This window comes from Ambystoma mexicanum, chromosome 13, assembly GCF_040938575.1.
Source record: "Ambystoma mexicanum isolate Mex_15411 chromosome 13, UKY_AmexF1_1, whole genome shotgun sequence".
NCBI lineage: Eukaryota > Metazoa > Chordata > Amphibia > Caudata > Ambystomatidae > Ambystoma > Ambystoma mexicanum.
In genome coordinates this window covers 231,483,920-231,501,445 of record NC_090938.1, presented here as the reverse complement: position 1 = coordinate 231,501,445, position 17,526 = coordinate 231,483,920, and the positions used below count along the sequence as shown (strand labels likewise).

Genomic DNA, 17,526 nt, shown 5'->3' with positions numbered 1-17,526 from the left:
TTGTGAATGAGAGTCATATTCAGTTTGCCCATGAGGTGCCCGCCAAAGAGGTTAACTGGGGTGACTCGTGAATACAATAAAGGTGCTCACACTTTCTGTATTCCTACAGTGAAGGGTAAATCTTCTGTAAAAGGAACCGATACAATGGCCCCAGAAAATCCCTGCGTGATTTCTTTTAGACAACCGAGGGAAACTTCCTTCGCTAATACAGGACTTGGTAGCTAATGTGTCTACCAAAAAAGAAAATGTTCGATCTCCCATCTTCAGTCCCACTCAGGGTTCCACATCCGGGTCGGCAGTTACTGAAAGTACTGGGCATGTCAGAGCTCTCTGTGGGCTGTACTATTGTGGATGACCATTCGTATCTGGGAGCGGAATGGGATTGCTCCTAAACACGCTCACCCCAGTCTAGTGAGTCATCGGCCTCTGTGGCAAGGCATTCTTATCTGGGGCTGTGGAAATTGGGGTTGCAGATAAAAAGGTTGGGTGATACCTTAGGGTGTTTGGGCATGATTGGTCCACTCCTGTATTCTCATGCAAAATGGCCTATCCTCCCACAGGGCCAACACTGCCCCCCCCCAAATCTTGGTCTCATGATCCCAAATACGCCCCCTTGACTACTCTGAAAACTCCCTCTTCCCCTTGGAAAATCTCCCATTTTCCTCTAATATTTGTTGGCCCTTCTGTTATTCACTGCACAGGGTTGTGTTCAGGTTGCCCTTCCACGATGCTCTTTATTACTGCCTCCTCCATGCTCAGTTTAACCATTTTTGTCTGCACTAGCTTTGTTTCTGCCCGCTGCGTATGATCTGCCCTCTTGTTGCTGTCTGCAATAATGTATCATGTGTGCGTGTATCTCGGCCAATTTTTTGCTTCGATCCCAAAAACCTTATTCAAATCTGCTTGCACCTCTGCACGGAGAAGCCCTGCGCAACATGTGATAAAAAAACAGCAATATTTTAATCCCAACCTCCTCCCATCTCCAACCGCTAAATCTCTTGTATCGGTTGGATTATAGACTGCAGGGTCCTCATCTACCTTCATCGTGTGAGTCATGATAGAATTTATGTAAGGTCTATCAGCGTACATGTCTCTCAAAATGTTCCATATTTGCGTACAACAGTTGTTAAACAAAGCACGTTGAGGGCGGTGTTGTGCAACTTCGCTCCACCATAGCATGCCCTTTTCCATATTTCATTAGCCTGCTCTCCCAACAATGAGGCAAACAAAATCTTTATATATCCTACAGCTAAAGTTATTCCTGCTTTGTGCTTCTCTTGGGCATAAAACCACCTGCCAGTTTCCACTGTGAGGGAAGGCAAGGTGTGTAGTAAGTTGTCCCGATCCATGTGGGATCAGGGTACCTAGTGAGACCTTCCTGGGCCCTTCTGTAGTAACGTGAACTGTGTTCCTCGCTTTTTGTACTGTGATACTTCCTCTCGATTCTTGCTCTTTGATAGGGCCATTCGCCCAAGCCGCAGTCTAAGCCTACGGCCCTATGGTGTTATTTCTTCTGGGTCATCTGTCTCCCACTCATCGTCATCATCCTCTACTTCCCCATCGGTACATACTGAGTCATAGTCTATACTGTGGTTGCAGCCATCCATATTTTGTGGACCCCCTGTAGCTTCCCCTAAATTGGGCGTTCCTCCTGTGTGGCTATCTGGGGATCTTCACTAGCTTTCATATCAATCTTAAAAAGAATCTGTCCCACCCTCCATTTGTCTGTTCCTATCGGTGCACACTGCCACTCCCCTTGCCTCTGTGCTGCATCTAACAGCTCCTCCTCAGCCTTCTGTATTGCTGCTTTTAATTGACGGAGTTCCTTATTTGCAATTTCTAAAAATCAATGGGTCGCTCTAGTGGTATCCGTGGGTTTCCATAATGTTTCCTTTGGGTCTTCGAGAGGGGATTGGGGGATGGGGGGGGACTTGGGGTTAGTGTATTCTACTTCTACGGCCTGGCTGAAGGGGGTAAGACCCATAAAGGGCGGGCAGTTTGACTGTGCCCCCAATAAGATCCTTTGTTCCCCTCGCGTGGACATTCTCTTCCTCTACAAACATTTTCCATAAATCAACCTCTGCCTATTTTTCAACTGTTTCCCTTTATAGGTTGACAACAGATATGTGTCCATGTGTTCTAATACATTTGTTTCATACATGCCTTCTTTGGGACATGATTCAAACAGTTTAGCCACGGTTTCCTAAACCCATTCTTTGTGGCACCTTAAAACCCTTTTCCTTATATTTCAGAAGCGCTTCATACATATGCGCCAATGGAGTATCCATAATAACACATCGTTCCAACCTCACGCAAAACCTCAGACCAGCGGTGCCTTATTTCCAAAGATCAAAATACACTAATAAACAGTCACAAATCATCAAACACTAGAACACCTTCACTTGTGCAATTGCCAGACAATTTCCTACCCACTAACACCTCTATATACAAAATATGCTAATAATGCCTCATGAAGAATACCTCTAATTATACAACTACAACCAATACCTGCAATAAAAGCACATTTCTTAAACAATAATGTAGACCCTTCCTTGGCCTACTTCCCACGAGGCAAGGGCATTCTTCCCCCCTCAAGTTCTCTTCTAGAACCAAGGGATAACCGGTCCTTTCCTCATAGGACAATCACTTTATATACAGTGCCTTCTTTCCTCTTAGTTCCCCCCACATTAATTCATCACCTTTCATCCCCTCATGATGTCATCTGTCCCCGCATAAGGGGAGATTCACTGCCACACTTCATTAATACTCGTGCAATATTGTACAACATGGCCTTTCCTCGCCTAGAGGAGTTTTCCCCCGCTATTTCATCAACACAAACAGCAATTCATAAGCAATAATACCACAAAAAAAGAAAACATTTCAAGAACACCGTTTCACACAAAATGTGCAATGACTCACTATATTGTCTCAGGAGGATAGCTCAGGGCAACGTGCTCGCCTTGGAAGCAAGACGACGCTGAGCAAAACAGGTTCGATCCCCGGGTCCGCGCTTTGAAACCTCAGGGTATTAAGCGTGTTATAAACAATCATATCCTATCCTATGTCCTCAGAGTCACCTCAATGGTGTGCGCCCCCTTAACTGCCTGCACAGGCCTGGCGTAGCACCCCCAATCCAGAGATCAGAAACCTCTAGAGAGCACAGCATCTGCTCTCCTCAGTTTGCGTGCACAAATTGCAGAGAAAGAGCACTTTATTGCATGAAAATACTCGAGCAGCCAGCATCGGGCCACAATTTTTAAAGACAGAAACCACAAAATTACAATAATATTCCAGACATTAAGTAGATGCAAATCCCCATTCTCATACTGGCTCTTGCCATTTACAAACCTAAAGATTGACATGCATTACCCTGCTCTATTGGTTAGTACAATACCTGTGACATTACAATGCTATCCCTCTGCAGATGACCCAATAGGGCAATTAGCAAAAGTGAAATCAGCACCCTGTGGCAACAATATTAGATAAACTAGCCTCCTTTCCCATCACACCAACAAGCTTGGCACCTTAGCCCGTTCCCAGGCCTTATCAAACATAACTGAGTAATGTGAACAGCAACATGCATCAAGGTGGAAGTTGCAGTTGGGACAATGACCGAAATTGTTAAGTTTGCAGAACGTTCATCTCGCCTGGGAAAGGGAGGGGGAGAAAGAGCGGGAAAAAGAAAATAGAAAATACCTGTAACAGAAACCCACTTTTGAGAAGTAATTTCTTGTAATGTTTGCTACCAGACGACTCCGTCATGAAGTCGACTAAAGGTAACGTGAGCTAAAGTGCGGCTGCAGACTCTGGAGTGGGTACCATCCCAAAGAACAGGTAATTTAGCCATGTTCGTTCTCACAGAGTGGCGCCTAAGGACTATTTTTCGACTAAAGGGCAGTAGATCCAAAGCTGGATTCAGTATTTTGGCAGTGCTTCAACCTGAGGCCTAATTCACACCACAACATGTCTTTTGCAGCTATTGTATTTCCGTTTGGCTAATGCTAAAAGCATAAATCGTTATTCTATATGTTCGAGTTGCCCGAGAGCAACTTCATGACACAGGACCACAGGAACTTCATCTTTGAGACAAGAACTAATATGATTTATATTTGCGCTGCCTGTTCATCCAGCCATGTACTTGGCAACTTTACAAGTTCTCTTGGATGCAGAAGAAATGATTACAAAAAAATGGGAGAAATCTTAAAACATGGAACCTCACATTTGGAGTACGTTGCATTTGCATATGAACAAAGCACAAATCGTCATGCATTACAACTGGGGAGAGTAGATGGTGCTGCTTTTATATGCAGAGCAGAATTTGGTAGGGTCTACCCAAATTAATACTATGGTTACTAATAAACATTTCTCCACCCACTAAACTGAATCTGTTAAAACGTACATAATGGACATGGTGTAGAATCCTTAAAGGGGAAGTTCACTTAAAAAAAGTTATCTAAAAATATGGGCCATAGTGTAAGGGTGCAGAAGAAGAAGGGGACACAATGGTGACATGCTTGTTGGCATAAACTTGTATTTAAGAGAAAAATAAGAATCGGGGCCTAGAACACAAGAGGGGTTTCCATGCCTTCAATAACACAAAGGATGATATCAGAAATGTCCGTCAAAATCAAATAGTCCACTGTCCTGTGTTCCAAACCGATTTCCACCGCTTACACTAAAAATAAAACTATAGAATACATTACACACTGTTTCCAAAAGGAGGTCTGGATGGAGGCCTGATCTTTCCTGAGTGGATTCCTGCCACTATCACTCCCATTCAGATTTACTCCTCTTTTGAATGCCTTGTCTGCAGGCTCTCACTCTCTCCTAGCCACTCTCTTACTGTTGATACTCTCTACCGGCCCCCCAGGCAAATCACCTCTTTTCTCTCTGAGTGGGCCGACCTCTCCTCCTCCCTCCTGGCCTCAACCACTCAACTCCTCCTCCTTGGTGACCTCAACATTCACCTCGATTCTCACGGTCTCTCATCACTGCTCTTTCACAACCTCTGCGATACCCTCTCCCTCTCTATCCTCCCCTCTGGCCCGACGCACTCTGCAGGACACACACTTGATGTCTTGATCTCCCCTGGCCTCCCCCCTCTCTATTCCTCTGACCACTCCTCTCTCCTGGAGTGACCACGGCCTCCTCTCTTCCCATCTCTCACTCTCTTCTCCCTAAGCCAACCACAACCCAACACTTCCACTTACCTTCTCGGACATCCGACCTATGAAGCGTGTCAGCTGAGGCTTTCGCTGCCACCTTCTCTCCCCCTTCTCCTCCCCTGGCTGACTCACACCCCCACACAACCATGTCCCTTCTCTACTCTTCCATCTAAGATACTCTTGATGCTCTTGCCCCCGTCATGAGGATCCACTTGAAGTCCAAAGCCAAGTGCAATTCCTGGTATGATTCCGACCTAGCTACACTTAAACGTAAGTGTAGGGCGGCTGAGAGGAAATGGAGGTCTTCTTGCTCATCCTCTGACAAACTGGCCTGTCGCCTGCTCCAAAGTCAATACCGACTCTCTGTCCGCACTAACAAGAGAGCCCACATTCAAGCCCGTGTCTCTGCGGCATCCAACAACTCGCCGAACTCTTTAAAATCTGCAAGGAACTTGCCAACCCTGCAGCAGTCTCCTCCCCTCCTCTTGCCTCGCAGGCTCTCTGCAATGCCCTTGCCTCGCACTTTATCTCTAAAACCCAGGACATCCTGTCCACCCCTGCATCCTCTCCCCCTCCTATTGCCTCTGTCTGTGCTTGGGGACCCCCCTTTAAGCACGCCCCACCATCATTCTCTTCCTTTCCTATTTTCTCCCCTGACGAGATCGCTAGACAAGTCCGATCTATGAAGGCCTCGTCAAAACAGGTTCATCCCTGTTCCTCCAAAACCATCAAGGACCACATGGACACCCTCACTCCTGCCCTTGCTGATTTTTACAACCACTCGTTTGCCTCAGGATCCTTCCCCTCCCATCTGAAGCACTCCCTTGTGCATCCTCTTCTCAAGAAATCCACAGCTGATCCTTCCTGTCCGGCAAACTATAGCCCAATTTTCATTACCCCCTTTCTGGGCAAACTCCTGGAAAAGCTGGCCATCTCTCAGCTTAACCTTCATTCAGATTCTGTTTGTTGCCTCCATTACCACCAGTCTGGCTTCAGAGTGGCCAGAAGCACGGAAACTGCTCTCCTCAATATCTGTGAAGATCTGCTCTCCAACCTTGATTCTAACATTCCCTCTGTCCTCATCCTTCTTGATCTCTCTTCTGCCTTCGACACGGTCAACCACACCATCCTGCTCAACCGTCTCCGTGATAATCTGGGTATCACTGATCAGGCTCTGGCCTGGCTGACCTCTTTCCTCGACCCTCCCAGCTCCAACTGGGGTCTTTCCTATCATCTATCTTCCTCTCCACCTGTGGGGTTCCTCAGGTGCCTAACCTCTCACCCTGGCTTTTCAACCAATACCTGGCAACTCTCGCTCACTGCATTGCCATTTTCTGCTCAAATTTCCAGTGCTACGCTGATGACAACTCATTTTCCGGCTGCCCTCGGCCACCTCCTCTCCCTCTCTCATCTCCGACTGCCTAACTGCCATTCAAAATTAGTGTGCCGCCAATGATCTTTGTCTGAATGCCAGCAAGACAGAGATCCTCCTTATCGGTACACCATCTCCAATGTTTTCCCTCACTCTCTGGCCGGCCTCCCTTGGCCCTCCTCCTACCCCTACCTGCGATGCTAAGAACCTTGGCGTCATCTTTGACTCCACACTTTCCTTCTCGGCCCATATCTCTGATGTCTCTAAAAAGTCAAACTTCCGACTGCACCTCCTCAGAGGTATTCTGCCTTTCCTCTCCTTCCCCCAGAAGCTCATGGTATCCCAAGCTCTGGTTCTCTCTAGCTTGGACTATTGTAACAGCCTCTTTCTAAATCTACCTGCCTCTACTCTCCGCCCTCTACAACTTATCCAGAACAGGACTGCAAGACTTGTCCTTGGCCTCAAGCCCTGGGATCGTATCTCTCCAGCTTTGAAATCTCTCTATTGACTCCCATTGCATGCAAGGATTACATTCAAAACCCTCTGCATTGTCCACAAGGCTTTCTGGGGCCTGGGTCCAAAATACCTTCAGCTATCCCTCCGCAAATATCTCCCCTCTTGAGCTCTTCGCTCCTCTACCTCCAACTCCCTCAGGGTCAGTCGTTTTTCAAAGAAACGAGCTGGGGGTAGATCTCTATCTTCGGCTGGGGCCTCCCTCTGAAACAGCCTCCCTGCCACTCTAAAACTTGAGGAGAACCATCTCCGGTTCCGGAAGCACCTCAAAACCTTCCTCTTTGCTTCTGCCTTCGCTCCCCTTCTCCCCTGCTGATCTGCTCTCTTGGCACTGTGCACCTGGCCACCCCTCTGTCCCCTGGGCCCAGGTACCTGCTCACCCGGTCACCTTCCTGCACTGCCTCCTGGCCACCCCTTGCACTGGGGACTGTATCTGTACCCATACAGCCCCCCCCATTTTTCTTCTTTTCTGCACTTATTCAGACTTACCCAGTCTGCTGCCTTAAACACAGCACTTGACACTTGCAGGGTGCACTACCACAGTTTGCCTCAATTTTCTATTTATTTTATTTATCTGCGCTCCTCGGCTTCTGCACTTTCCACTCTCCCCCTCCCATGCACTTTTTCCCTTTTCTCTTTCCCATGCACTTGCGCGTTCTCAATGTCACTGGGCCTAGTAAGATCGTTTTTATGTTGTGCTGTGTTCTTCCTTGTTTCCCTCCCTTGCCTAGTCGCGCTCTGAAACACTTGTGTACGAGCGCGATACAAATAAAATATATCATACATCATATCATACTTAGGCAGTTTGTAAATGATGGGGGATATCTTCCTAGCCATGGCCTTCACTAGGCTTTTCTGTATAGTTCCACACAAAGGGCGTGCTGTTTGGGTGCGGTGTGGGGAGGCCATAGTCTCTCTTCCGCATGCCTTCTAAGGCATTTTACAGTTCCAAAAAAGGTGGAGGAAATGGCTCCCTTCAGCAGGCCTTTCCTAGACTCTCCTAGACGCTCCTTCAATAGTCTCAACGATATTTTGATTTTTATCCGAGAATATATATTTCCTCACCTGGTCTTATTTTGAATTCTTATTTATTGGATATTTGTAAGGTGCCTATACAACAAATAGTGTTTCAAGGCGCCACAAGACAAAAAAAAGAGGGGGTGGGGGGACAAGGGAGAAAGATAACAGTAAACAGTCCTACCAGGCCTTGTGACATTAGGATTGTGCAAGTGCAGCAACAATAAGTGCAAGTGAGGTGTGGGGTGAGGTGCCAGTCTGCGCGAAATGCAAAGTGCTAGGGTGGGAAGGGAAGTGTAGGGTAAAGAGGAGACAGTGCAAGTAAAAGGGGGGACAGGAAGGGGGTAAAGGGACTAGCTAGGCGAGTGCTAAGGGGATGCAAGGAGGCCAAGTGACCGGGATTACATGGGGTACAAGGGGTACAGCAGGTGAGAGTCCACATGCTAAGTGCAAGGAAGGAGGTGGACTAGGCGGAGGGGTGGGGGTGGTTTGTGCTTTGTAGAACTCAGAGCAGCAAACGGGAGCCAGTGGAGAGATTTTAGGGCTGGAGAGATGCAGTGCCTGGGCTTGAGGCTAAGGAGAAGTCTTGCAGTCCTATTCTGGATTAGTTGAAGGGGCGAAGAAAGGATAACGGAAGATTGAGGAAGAGGCTGTTGTAGTCGAGACTAGAGAGGACTGCAGCTCTGGAGACATTGAGTTTCTGGGGGAAGGTGAGGAAAGGGAGAATGCCTCCAAGGGGGTGCAGCTGATAGTGAGCCTTCTTGATAACGTCCACGATATGAGAGAAGGAGAGGGAGGAGTCAAAGATGACGCAATGGTTTTTGCCTCACAAGCGCATGAGGGGAGTGGACCCATAGAGCGCGGCCAGAGGAAAGGGGGGAGCTGGGGACCCAAAGAGAAGGATTTCAGTATTACTGGCATTAAGGCAGAGCTCATTGGCGGGACACCATTCCTAAATAGCAGTCAGACAGACAGGGATGAGGGAGGAGCAAGAGGAGGGAAGCTTGAAGGAGAGCTGTGCATCGTCTGCATAACACTGGAGGAGGAATGAGGTCAATCAGTCCAGTGCCAGGCCTGTGATGCCAATGGTGTTAAAAAGCCAATTTGTCAGTGTGGCATGACTGAGTGTTTCAAAGGCACAGGAGAGCTACGGAAGGATAAGAACGGATGTAGAGTTGCAGTCGTGATTTCAGAGCAAGTTTTCACAGGTGTTCAATAGAGCAGTTTCCGTGCCACTGTCCGCTCTGAAGCCAGACTGGTGGTTGTGGAGACAAAAGATTCAGAGTGTTGGATCAGTTGGTAGACGACCAGCTTCTCCAAGAGTTTGCCTAGGAAGGGGTAATGGAGATAGGAGGAAATATCCTTTTTTTTTTTTTTTTTAAATCAAAGGATATTTCTTTTTTCCCCTGGTCTTCTCTTCTGATTACATGGAACCCAGACCATCTTATCGGGCTTAAAATGTCTCTTAATCAGGCTGGTTCACTAACCTGGGAGGCAATGTCTTGCATATACAATTGACCAATTCTCTCAGTACGTGTCCCCCAGACCCCCGCACCCCATCTCTTTTCTTTTTTTTGGGGGTGCTCTCACCCAGTAGGTCTGTTTTGTTGCTCTGCTTGGTCCTACTGTGACGAGGAAGATGGTTCCCCACTTCCTCCGAACCACAGCCTCTAGGGGTTCCCAGCAATTTTCTGGACCCCCTCCTCGTACCTTCTAACTTGGGCCATGAGGTATCCGGTCAAACGGCAACACTGGCAAGCTTCTTTGGCTTCCCCTTGGTTTTAACGTCTGCTCTCGGTTTTCGGTGGCTCCACCAGGCTGGTTTCTCCCCACACGCCGGGTCTTGCATGGACCACTCGTTTGGCTTCCTTCCTGCAGTTGGATGTCAGGTTCCACAGCCTTCAGAAACTGATTTCTTTCTCCCGGCATCCAGGTCTGCAACGCATCCTCCATGCGCCGCCTTGATGCTCCTTTGGGCCAGTACTGAAGCGGAGGAAAGTAATTTGTCCGTTTTTATGGTTAGTCGGCTCTTGAATCCCAAACAGCTAGTATATGTGTTGTGGTTCTGCTTAGGGCTCTTCATTGCCCTGCTCATCTTTGTATCAGTACTTATGGAGCCATCCACTCCCATACTTTCCTCACTCTTCCTCGTCACAGTATTGTCTATCTTGTAAACAGTGCTACTCTGCATGAAGTAACTAACAGCAGAAAGTGGAGACCTAGAGGATGGGGGTGATTGGGCCTAGCTGTGTTGTGTAGTGGATAATGTAGGGCAGAATGGTGGTTGACATATGCCACGTTCTCCCAGGATCGTCTTCCCTTCTCCTGCTGAGGGGGTCCCCTCCCATGGGATACTCGCGATAAGTACCATCGGGTAGCGGCCTCACATCCCTGGCCCAATGGGAAGGGTTCTCCTCTCTGGCAGAAGTGCCGACACCAAGATTTAAAAATATACATTTACGTTTTTTTAACAAAGGTTCCTATGAAAAATTAGCTGGCAATGGGCCTCCAAGTTCTAACTTGGAGGCATCCATTTCATATGCAGAAACACATGCGTTGTTTGAATTCTCTGTTCTCACGGCAGTAATCAAGCAGGAGCACCAGATTGTAAGCTGTCGCTTGTTACTGACGGAGAGAAGAGACTGAAAACACGTTCACAGGGCAGGCATTGCTATGAATGCCAATCCTAATACAACAAACACTTTTCAGAATAATCTGAAAAGCGTTGTTTACTGTATTAGGATGGCATTCATAAGAATGCCTGTCCTGTGAACGTGTGAACAATGCAAACAGTTCCTGTTTATTTAACAGAGCGTGTTTGCCTTGCTCTTACAGACTCCTGTGGTCTAATGGTTAAAGGGTAGCCCTTTCAACCACTAGACCCAAGTTTGAATCCTCACCTAACTTTTTTATGGTGCATCCAATTTCGTTTTAAACAAATAAATGTTTTTTAATGCACTGTAAAGAAACACAGGCTGCCACTCAAACGCTTGTAAATTACCTACTGTATTACTATTAATTGCTATCCTCTTTAATAAACCCACTGTATGAACATGTAATTTCCTTGCTCCACCAATGTAAGAAATGCACCCAGATGCCTAAGGTCTTGGTGCGCTATAGAAATAAAATACAATGCAATGCAGGTCTAGTGGATAGCCCTTGTGGTTTGGTGACTCAGACACTCATCAAACAGATGAAAGGACTGAATAAAGGGTGGCAAGGAAGAAGGGAAAACATGACAGGGGGAAGTGAAGGGTAGGGCAGATGCAGGAATGCAAAATGTAAAGTCTGGGTCAAAGAAACACTGTTGCTAAATGCTTTATTTTGACTGACAAAATATACCTTGAATTCTTTAATGGTCACAGTTCAAAACCTCAGTATATTGTCAAAAAAGCAAGTTTCTTATAGCCTTCAAATATTAATAGTGCTTAGTTGTTGCACTCTTATGAATTCATTTCTTTTCTCAACCCAACTTTTTACTTCTCTTTATGCTTCCCAAGACATATTATGCAAATAAAGGCTGATTTCACTATGAGCACATGTTGGATAGTAAAACAAAGAACTAAGACACTGGGCGGGACATTGGAGTGCAAGATAAATGGAAACTAGTTCTTAAATCTTATTTGAGCTATACTAACCACCAGATCGCACTACTCCTTCCAGACACTATGACATTGTACATACAGGGCACTGTATTTGAAGGCACAAATGTACAGACAGATGTTCTGTGCCCTTCTTACCTCACTGGTGAACATGGCACAAAAGTAATCACTGCAAGCTGCCAGTACAATGCGGTGAGCAGGAAACTCCTTTTGGTCTACTTTCAGGGTGATGTCACACAGCGTGTTACTCTTGCGCAAGGAGTTCATGGCATTCAGAATGGATTTGGCGTGGGAGTTGGTCATGATGTCTTTTGGCGCCATAGTGTCTCATCATTGGGGACAGAGGATGTGTGCAAAGCAGGGCCGCGGGATCAATTACCTGGGAAAAGAAAATACATTTTATCATTTGCTATATATTTTGCAAATTCATCTGATTTTTGGTCATTGACTAATGCAGTGTCAGAATGTTTTATTTTTTAATAAACTATTAACAGGTTAAGAAGGAACTCTGGAGAATAGATCAAAGACGAGTAACGAGACCTGCTTGCTGTTGGAGTAATCCTTGATTACAGGAGAGCAGTAGCCTGCTTTTCTAGCACCAGAACACATTTATTTTCCCTATTCTGCATTGCCAAATCAATCACAGATGTTTATTGGGGCACAAAAAAATGAAAAGATGGTAATACGGTCTGCTGCGCTGTACTATACTAATATAGTTAATTATTAATGGGCTGGCTGAAGAGCATAAAGCACCTTGCCTTGTGCTCAATCGGTTACTAGAAACTGGAAATCCTGTGAAAAGGTCTGCGGTCCTCTTGTTATTTATTCAGAACTTACATCAATTTAGTAATAAATGCTTTTGTTTGAATAATATTTACAAGTTAAATTGGCAGTGGCAAAAATAAAAAGTTTAAAACCACACTACTGATTTACTGACATAGGTCAATTTGCAGAACAACATTCTGTTACATTTCAGTACAAAAAATCCTGAAATGAAAAACATGTTCCAGACACAGGAAAATTATCTTTACAAATGTAATTGTGCTAAATGCCAATCGCAAGACAAGACAAAATGATGAATGTTGCCAAATGCATCTTCTGACATTTCTTTGTGCACATATGATACTAATAAATGTCTGAAGGTACTCTATATAGGAATTCTTCAAAAATACACTTTGCAGTAGCTTAGCTTATTGTTATAGATCATAATATTTGTTATACATAACTTTCTAAATATCACATTAAATAATTTAGACTCAATTTGGGTATATACTTAGTGTATATATTTAGCACCACCTAGATAAAATTGCTTTCATCATGATTACATATTAGATTATTTACCTTTCTAATACTATTAGGACTTTCATTTCTACTCACTTTAGAAAAACTATGAAGAACTTGTGTTGAAGTGTGCAAACAAACTCAATATTATTAATATTAATGATAACTTACTGTTAGAATTTCTGGCCTCCGCGCACACAAAGAGCAGTTATGGTGCTGGGGGAGTGTCACCAGACCCAATGCAAGATTGCAAAGAACGTACTGCGCCGCTCTCCTTAACATGGCGACAGCGAGAGGGGTGTGTTCATGGCGGCTAGGGTGGGGATTATTAGGGTACTCAGTGAGGTAGTGAAGAACAGCAAGCTTAAGGCGGCCCAGCTGGATCAGGATCGGCCCGGGGGCGGATACAGGCAGAAGTCTAACACGAAGCAAAGGGAGAGCTTGGGTTAGCAAGGGATCGGCTGGCGGCCCTTCAGTTTGCTGGATATGTGGCCAGGCAGCATGCTGAAGGGAACAAGGCGGGCAGGTTGTTTGCCTGTTGGTCAGGAGGGCAGGGGTGGGAGGGACCAGACACTGAAGGTGTCCGGGACCAGGGGTGGGGCAGTGTCATTAATCACAGGTGATGGGGGAATCCAATGTGTTCCAGGATTTCTAAGCCACGTTATATCAGGAGAAAAGGGGGTTTGATGAGGGGTAGGCAAAGCAATGGTTGGGGGATGCTTCGCTACCTTCGTTGGATGAGCTGATGCGCGAGCAGTTGGAGGAGGATATTGACCTGCAGGAGGTGATTAGGGCTATTAACTACCATGCTAGGAGGAAGACACCCAGGACGGAGGGGATGCTGATGGAGGTATACAAGGAGTACAGTGATCTGCTTGCTCCAAGGCTGAGGCCCAATTGAGGAGGTTCGAGGCGTTGAATTTAAACCTGTTAAAGTAAGGTCGGGATCCAGCCGAGTGCGAGTAATACCGGCCGTTATCTATGATAAATGTAGATGTCAAAATCCTCCGTAAAATGTTAGCTTACCGGCTGTCCCGCTTATGCACGTGTTGGTTCATCCCGACCAGACAGGATTTATTCCAGGGTGGAGGACAATACACAACCATTAAGAATGCTTGGATTACTCCTTTGCTTAAAAAGCTTAGCCTGTGCCCAATCATACCACTGAACTATCAGCCTATTACCAAAACGCCTTTTTTATTGAAGATCATGGATTGTGTAGCATATATGCAAGTTGTGACATACTTGAAGATTAACGGGATTCTGAATAAGTGGCAATCGGGCCTCAGGGAAAATCATGGCAATGAAACAGCTTTGCTTGATCTCAAGTCTAGATTGCTTCAGATCATGGACAAAGGGCAGACAGCTGTGCTGATGCTATTGGATCTTTCTGCTGCCTTTGACCATGTGGCCCACACTGTTGGTCACCAGGTTAAGGGAAGAGGCTGGTTTCTCGGATGATGCTGCCCTCTGGATTAAGTATTTTGTGAGTAAGAGCTGGTGCATAGTTAGTAGTAAGGGTGCAGAAGCTGAATCGGTGGTTCTTCTGACTCATGGTGAGCTTCAGGGGGTGTGCTCATCATATTCTCTGTATAATATTTTAACTGTACCCGTCCTTAATTTACTGTAAGAAAGTAAGGTTGATTTTACTAATTACGCTGATGACACGCAATTTGTCATCTCACTCTCTGGTAAACATCTAGAGGATCTTAAAACCATTAATAAAAGATCTATGGACCGATTCAATCTTGGATGGCCATTAACGCTCTAGCACTAAACACAGAAAAACACAGCTAATGGTGATTGGCACAGAGGCAGAAATACGTAAAATAGGAAAAGATTACACCCATTTCCGAGTTGCAGGATGTAATATTAAAACGAAACAAAAAAGTGGCTCTACTTTGATAAAGATTTCAATATGAGGGCCCATGTGAGCAGTCTGGTTTCATCCTCTGCATATTATATCAAGTTGCTGGTACAGTTGTGTCCCTATATATCCAGTGTGAAATGTGAGACTATTTTTTTTTAATTAATTTGTTTAGTTGAATATACAACTTTTCAAATTTTTTTTTTCCTTTATACAAAAAACAAAGCAAACATAAAGCACAAGATAACAATATACAACCTAACATAAAACAAAAATTAAAACAACCTTACATCAAAAGAAACCAAAGGACACACGCTAACAAAGCTGCAAACGATAAAAAGAAATCAAAATAATACACAAAGAAGTTTTCTCTGCACGTAAATAAAACTATCGTCAATAACCTTGATGCGATCTGGTGCATTCATAAAAAGTATACAATTAAGTAAAATTAGTACATTATGCCCAACCTATGGGTAGCGATGTAACAATATATTACTGCATAAAAATGATAAACTATCAGGCATTTTCTAAATAAGATGGCCAGTTCTTAATTGTTCCCGAGTGCATTCATTGGTAGCACAATGTCAAGAAATTGAACTATCGCTATTTGTACAGCAAATAAAAGATGCCATAATTGATCTCCATCCACATGTCGCTGTACAATTAGCTTTTTGTCAAAACATCTGCGTCTTACATCATTCAATGCAATACAATCAATCATCAGATGCTGCAAGGTTTCTTTCTGATGGATATATAAACAGTAGTGACAGAAATGTAACTTTGGAGTGATTAGCTTCCTTCTGCACAATATATCTCTGGTGTTCCACTGATTCAGTCTAAATCTCAGAAATTTGCTACGAAAATGCTGAGATGCACATTTTGCTAGATAGTTTGCCAGGGTACCACATTTTTTAGTGCCAAATAGATGAATGTTAAAATCTTTATGATCAGAGCATTTTACTAGAGTCTCGGACCAATCAAGGTGAAATATCTTGACCTTTGCTCCATCTGGATTAGTTATTAGAAGGTCTATGGTTACCACAGCATCATCTGCTGCATTCAGAACATGAGTCCGCCACCTCATTGCAAATGTTTTGTGGGAAGTCATTAAGTTCTTTGCTAATACTGCCAAAATGGTCGATTTCTTTAAGCCCTCCAACATTTTAAGAAGGAGAGCACATTGCTTCCACGTCACCTGTGAGTTAAGCGATAGTGCACCCAGCTCATATCGTAGTATCGCTAATGGAGTACTACAAAGTAAATGTAGAAGGGATTTCCAATATTTGGACTCAATGCGATCCCAAAACAAACGCCTCTGAGGAAGTGAGGCTTCTACTCCATACAGGATAATTGGTAGGACTGTCACCTTGTAAAAACGTAAGGTGTGCCTTAGCAAAAACTTTCCAAACCTTGCTTGTATTATTTTTGATTGGGATATTAAGGATCGTAATTTATTTTTAATTAATTTCACAAGTGAATTGTTTATCTGTTTTCTTGTGCTGAGTGGTTACGCAAAGGTACTTATATTGCTCCATGCTTAAGAGTTCACATTGCTGTAGTTGCCATTTGTGTATGTTTTTCCTCACTGAATTCCCATTACAAACCATGATTTGTGTCTTTTGTGTGTTGATGACTAAATTGTTGTCCAATGCATAGGAGCCTACCTGTTCGAGCATGTTTTGGAGGTCCCTAGGAGTTTTAGACAGCAATATCAGGTCATCTGCACAGAGCAAATACGGTATTCTTAGACCTCCCAATAGCGGCGGGTCACCCACACAGTTCTTAATCGACATCCCAATATCCAAGATGAAGAAGTTAAATAGGAAAGGGGCTAAGGCACAGCCTTGCTTCAGTCCTCTTTGGGTTGCTATTGTTGGGGACAATTTGCCATTAAGATCCGTTCTTACCCGCATAGTTGTATCGGTATGTAACAGTATTATCAAAGCTAGTAAAGAGTGAGGGCAAAGATGTCTACGCAATTTAGCAAATAACATCCTGGCTACCGAATCAAATGCAGCATTAAAATCAATGAAAGCCAAATATAGCGATTGGCCACCCGCTGCTTGGTGCGCTTGCGTCATGTTAAGCGCAAGAATATTTGGAATCGTACCCGATCCTTTTACAAAGCCCGATTGCAAAGGATCTTTCAGGTAGTTACCATCCGCCCATATGTTGAGTTAACTCAAAATTAACCTTGCAAAGATTTTTCCAGAAGCATCTAACAACGAGATAAGCCGGTAACTTACAGGCAATAAGCGGTCACCTTTTTTATAAATTGGGACCGTGATCGATTGTGTCCATGTTTTTGGCAATTTTTGTTTTTGATTAATAGTCGAGAATATGTTGACAAGTATGGACGCCCAAATTTCTGGATGAGACTTCATAACGTAATTTGAAATGCCATCTGGGCCTACAACCCGTGAATTACTGCCTGATTTTATTAACCCCAAGATAGCACTTTGATCAATCTCAAGATGAAACTCAGTTGCAGTTGTTAATGACTCGTAGACACTGGGCCCAGGTGGAGGTGAATTTAAACATTCAAAGTAAGAAACCCACTGATGGGTTAACTTGAGTGATTTGTAGATCTAATTGATGTGCACCAAGGGCTTGATTTAGTACGGTCCATATTTTAGCAATGTTTTTTTCTGCTAGTGTCTTCAACATATTAGCACCATCACTCTGGCAAAGCATGGCCCTGTGCCCACG

The 17,526-nt window shown here is 44.6% G+C and overlaps 1 protein-coding gene across 1 annotated transcript in view; it reads right to left on the bottom strand.

The window, feature by feature from the left end:
- KLHL12 (kelch like family member 12) overlaps positions 1–17,526 on the bottom strand; it is a 1,608,338-nt gene that overhangs the window by 1,398,256 nt on the left and 192,556 nt on the right. The window contains exon 2 of the mRNA XM_069633689.1: positions 11,808–12,048. Within this exon, the coding sequence (XP_069489790.1) occupies positions 11,808–11,990 (183 nt within the window). The 5' untranslated portion in view covers positions 11,991–12,048. The remainder of the gene's footprint in view (positions 1–11,807; positions 12,049–17,526) is intronic.